A 4,549-nucleotide genomic window follows, 5' to 3' on the forward strand; every position below is an offset into this window, starting at 1 on the left:
CACACACACACACACACACACACACACATACACACACGCGCGCATGCACACACACACACACACACACACACACACACACACACACACACACACACACACACACAGGCTTTCCTAAGCTCTACTTATAAACTCTGTTGCGCCCCAATAGATGACTAATTCTTCAGAATTCAGAATACACTAGATCACACTGACTTCCTCCTCCAGAACATCCTGTGGAGCTTCATTCTCTTCTGATGAATCAGAACTCCACCCTTGCCCTACGGCACACACACACACACGCACGTGCATGCACGCACGCGCACAAACACACACACACATCACAGGCCTTGGTCTCAGCTGACAGCCCCAACACTGCGTCGTAAGCAAAGGCAGTCTGACCAAGTCCAATGTTCACACGAGGAACCTTAAAAACGAGCCGTATGTGCCTACGCTCCAGTCTAACAGGGACGACATGTACAGTGGGAGTTTGCCAATAATGGTCTTAAAAATAAACAGATGCCAGTGATAATTTCATCTTGATGTGAGAGATGACCAGCCCACCTTATCATACAGTATACAATGGTGGGTGTCATATCTATCACCTGTAATAAATCTTAGAGCTGAATGGTAAACAGAGTCTAGCGGTTTCAAGGTTGACACTGGGGCATGTCTATAAATTGTGTCGCCATAGTCTAATACTGACATAAAGACAGCTTGGACTATTCTCTTCCTACTAAACATAGGGAAACAAGAACGGTTCCTATACAGGAAACCAATTTTCTGCCGTAGCTTGGACGCTAGATTATCCACATGAGACTTGTAAGAGAGTTTATCGTCCAGCCATAAACCAAGGTATTTATATTTAGTGACTCTCTCAATACTTGACCCGTCTGCCGCAGTTAAGTGGAGTTTATCATAGTCAATAGCCCTGGCTCTAGAGAACAGCATAAACTTAGTTTTGCTAGAATTAAGAACTAGTTTGAGATTGGTGAGAGCTGTTTGTAGCACATTGAAGGAAAGCTGCAGATTCTCAATGGCATCATGAATAGTATCCACAATACAATAGACAGTTGTATCATCCGCATATAAATGTGTGTGACAGCCAGACAGTGACGTAGCAATGTAATTAATATAAATGGTGAACAGGACAGGACCCAATACCGAACCTTGGGGCACACCCTTAGCTAGAGGGAGGAAGACTGATTGAATGTTATCCAATTTCACACATTGACGTCTCTCCAACAGGTAATCTCAAAACCATTCACACGCACCAGCATCCATGCCAATACCAGCTAATCTCTTCAAAAGTAGATGGTGATCAACCGTATCAAACGCTTTATAAAGATCTACGAAGAGCGCAGCACAATGTTTCCTATTGTCTAATGCTGTTATCATATCATTCAAGACCAGAGTAGTGGCTGTAATTGTGCTATGATTAGCTCTAAATCCAGATTGATGAATACTTAGCACTGAGTAACTTGAGAGGAATTGTTTTAATTGGTTATTCACTAAGGTCTCTAGGACTTTGGCCAGGCATGGTAACTTGGAGATGGGCCGATAGTTGTCCAAGCTGTCCCTGTCACCTCCTTTGTGCAATGGAGTTACCCTTGCTGATTTCCATACTAAATGGAATTTGTTAGACATAATAGAGAGATTAAAAATATTGTTAGTGACAGGCTATTTAAAGGGGCTGCCAGTTTTATAAAAAAAAATGGGTCTAACTTGTCCTCACCAGTAGAACCCTTAGGATCAATAGATTGCAAAATCTGTAGCGTTTCATTAGGTGAGATGAGAAAGGCTGAAATGAGAATTGAGGGACATGCTCTAAGGAAGGACTGCAATCATTAGCAGGTTGCATGGAAGCTGGCTCAGGGTGAAATCTATCAAATAGGTGCCCAGCCTCTGCGAAGTGCTTATTAAAAGCAATACAGATATCAGTAGGGTCTGAAATTCCATGACCATCTGATATAACAGACAGTGGAAGAAAACTAGATGGTTTATTCTTACTAAGATGTATTGCATTACAGAACTTGGCAGGATCAGAGTAAGAGTCAGAGACTAAATCCAAAAAGTAGCTAGATTTCGCTTTCCTCACCGCTGATGTACATTTGTTTCTTAGTTGTCTGAATGAAAGCCAGTCTTGGGAAACTCCTGTGCGTCTGCCACGAGACCAGGCACGATTCCTATTATTAAACAGGATTGATAACTCACTAGTAAACTAAGGTGCAACTCGATCTATAATCCTGAAGCACTTAAAGGGGGCATGTTTGTCTACATAGTAATTTAATGTTTTTATAAAGGAGTCAAGGGCATATTGCAAATCATCAGACTTCGCAGAGTAAAGATTATCACATGTTTCAATGTCCCTCGGAAAAGCTTGGGCATTAAAGGATCTAAAGTTTCTCCTCCTAACTATGAGTGGTTTTGTTTTTGTCAACTTTGTGGATCTAACACAAGATACAGGGCAATGGTCACTTATACCTAGGTCAAATACACCACAGGCAGAAATCCTGTCAGGTCTATTACTAAAGATCAAGTCGATAAGAGTGGATTTAGTAAGGTTTTTAGGATTCGGTCTAGTAGATTCAGTGACCAACTGAGAAAGGCCAAGGTTGCCACTCACTTCCTTCAGGTAATCAGCAACAGTACTCTGCCAGTCCAGATTAAAATCACCCAGTAAGATAGTCTCAGAATCAGAGTACAAGGAGAGTATATGAGTCATTCTGTCTATAGCACAGACCTCAGCCTTAGGAGGCCTATAGACACCTATTACCAATAGAGAATTGTTAAGCCCTAGTTCAACCTTCAAAGCAAGCAGTTCGAAATACGTTGGAATTGTAGTGACATTCACGACAGAAACAGGTAGACATGCCTTTACATATATAAGTGCGGTCCGGCCGATTCAACAGATTCAACATCTGTCAGCAGGCCGTCTCTACAGCACCTGCAGCGGAAAGCATGGCTAGGGTTGGGAGAGGGACACTGACACACACACACACACACACACACACACACACAGAGACAGACAGCGTGTGAATGTGACTAACTACGTAGCGTACAGTAAGCCCGGCCCTGTTACACATGAATATCGTACCACAAACCACCAACACACACATACACACACACACACACACACACACACACACACACACACACGCTGTAGAGATGCAGCTTTCGACAGGGAAGTGGGCTCCACCCTGGGGTTTTACAGTTTCTAGCATGTTTGTCAGCAGTCACAGCAGACAGCAGATATGGGTCATACGCTACTATCTCCCAGTTTATCAGTAAGCTGGTAATACCACGCTGACCAGCACTCTGACCCAGATCCTAATACCACGCTGACCAGCACTCTGACCCAGATCACAGCACAACAGATTCAACATCTGTCAGCAGGCTGTCTCTACAGCACCTGCAGCTGAAAGCATGGCTAGGGATAGGAGAGGGACACTGAGACACACACACACACACAGACAGACAGACAGACGGGCAAGGGGGGCTGACAGACAGACAGACAAACAGTGAGACAAAGTGACAGTGAGACAGAAAGAGAGACCACCAACCTTGTAGACTTGTCCATAGGTGCCGTTTCCGACCACCTCCACCAGCTCAAATATCCCCGCTGGATCCTGGGACAAGAAAACAAAATATTACAACACCAGGACAAGGCTGCTACAGAGGGTTCTCCCCAACCCTACTACACAGGCTTAAAGATGGATGCAGGATGAATCTAGGGTTAAATTAATTATTAAAGGCAGGAACAGGAATCTCACACATTGGTTGAAAGAAGGAATGTTGAAAATGTGAACCAGTTCAATCTGATGTACACATCATCTCTCTGACCTTGAGGTCATCTTCATTTCAACACAATACATCATGACATGACACTAAATGCATGTTCTTATATACACTATACTCCATTAGTTCACACTTAATAATCTGGAGAGCCAAAATCACAGGCATTTGTTATGACAGTTAGAACGACTTTGTTTATGTTTCATCTTTTTTTCTACCATTCAAACACTTGAGAACTGGGTCAGTAATTGGTCAACCCAGATGGTAAAACATTCACAGAAATCGTCAAATCTGACACGATCTGACCAGCTCTGTTGTTACAGCCTGGTGAGCAACAGATCGGACGTTAGCTTCAGTTCAAATCTGCTGCAGCGACTATATTTACAAATCTGTCTCCACTTTTCAATTAATTGGAAAAGAACATCTTGACTCACCCTCAAAGACGCGAGGTCAATACTGTCCAAACTTCGTGTCGTGCAGTCTCTCGCCATTTCTAGGATTGTGTCTGGCGGCCGGACCGCACTTTAGAAAGTAGACATGTACAAGATTTCCCAAAAGTAACGGGCTTCTCGTGTCAGTCCATACTGTCTGCGGGCTACGAGCGACACAGGAAACTTCTCATCCAGCGAAACCCGGAAAATGCAGAGGAAACCATGCCCCCTCCTCCCCTCTGGCCAAGAAAAGTAAACTCGAAAAGTTCGCTTTTGGGGCGTCTAACTCCCCGCACTTGTAGCCTATCATTGCGCGTTTTACGCTGTTTTCAGTGTATTTTGTGATT

The 4,549-nt window shown here is 43.6% G+C and overlaps 1 protein-coding gene across 1 annotated transcript in view; it reads right to left on the minus strand.

The window, feature by feature from the left end:
* Window positions 1-4,262, minus strand: part of LOC311317308 (mitogen-activated protein kinase kinase kinase kinase 4) — a gene marked incomplete at both ends in the record, with an annotated part of 68,634 nt that extends 64,372 nt beyond the window's left edge. The window contains 2 exons of the mRNA XM_084448391.1: window positions 3,540-3,605; window positions 4,206-4,262. Of these exons, the coding sequence (XP_084304517.1) occupies window positions 3,540-3,605; window positions 4,206-4,262 (123 nt within the window). The remainder of the gene's footprint in view (window positions 1-3,539; window positions 3,606-4,205) is intronic.
* Between the last annotated feature and the right edge of the window lie 287 nt (window positions 4,263-4,549).

This window comes from Borostomias antarcticus, assembly GCF_949987555.1.
Source record: "Borostomias antarcticus genome assembly, chromosome: 14".
NCBI lineage: Eukaryota > Metazoa > Chordata > Actinopteri > Stomiiformes > Stomiidae > Borostomias > Borostomias antarcticus.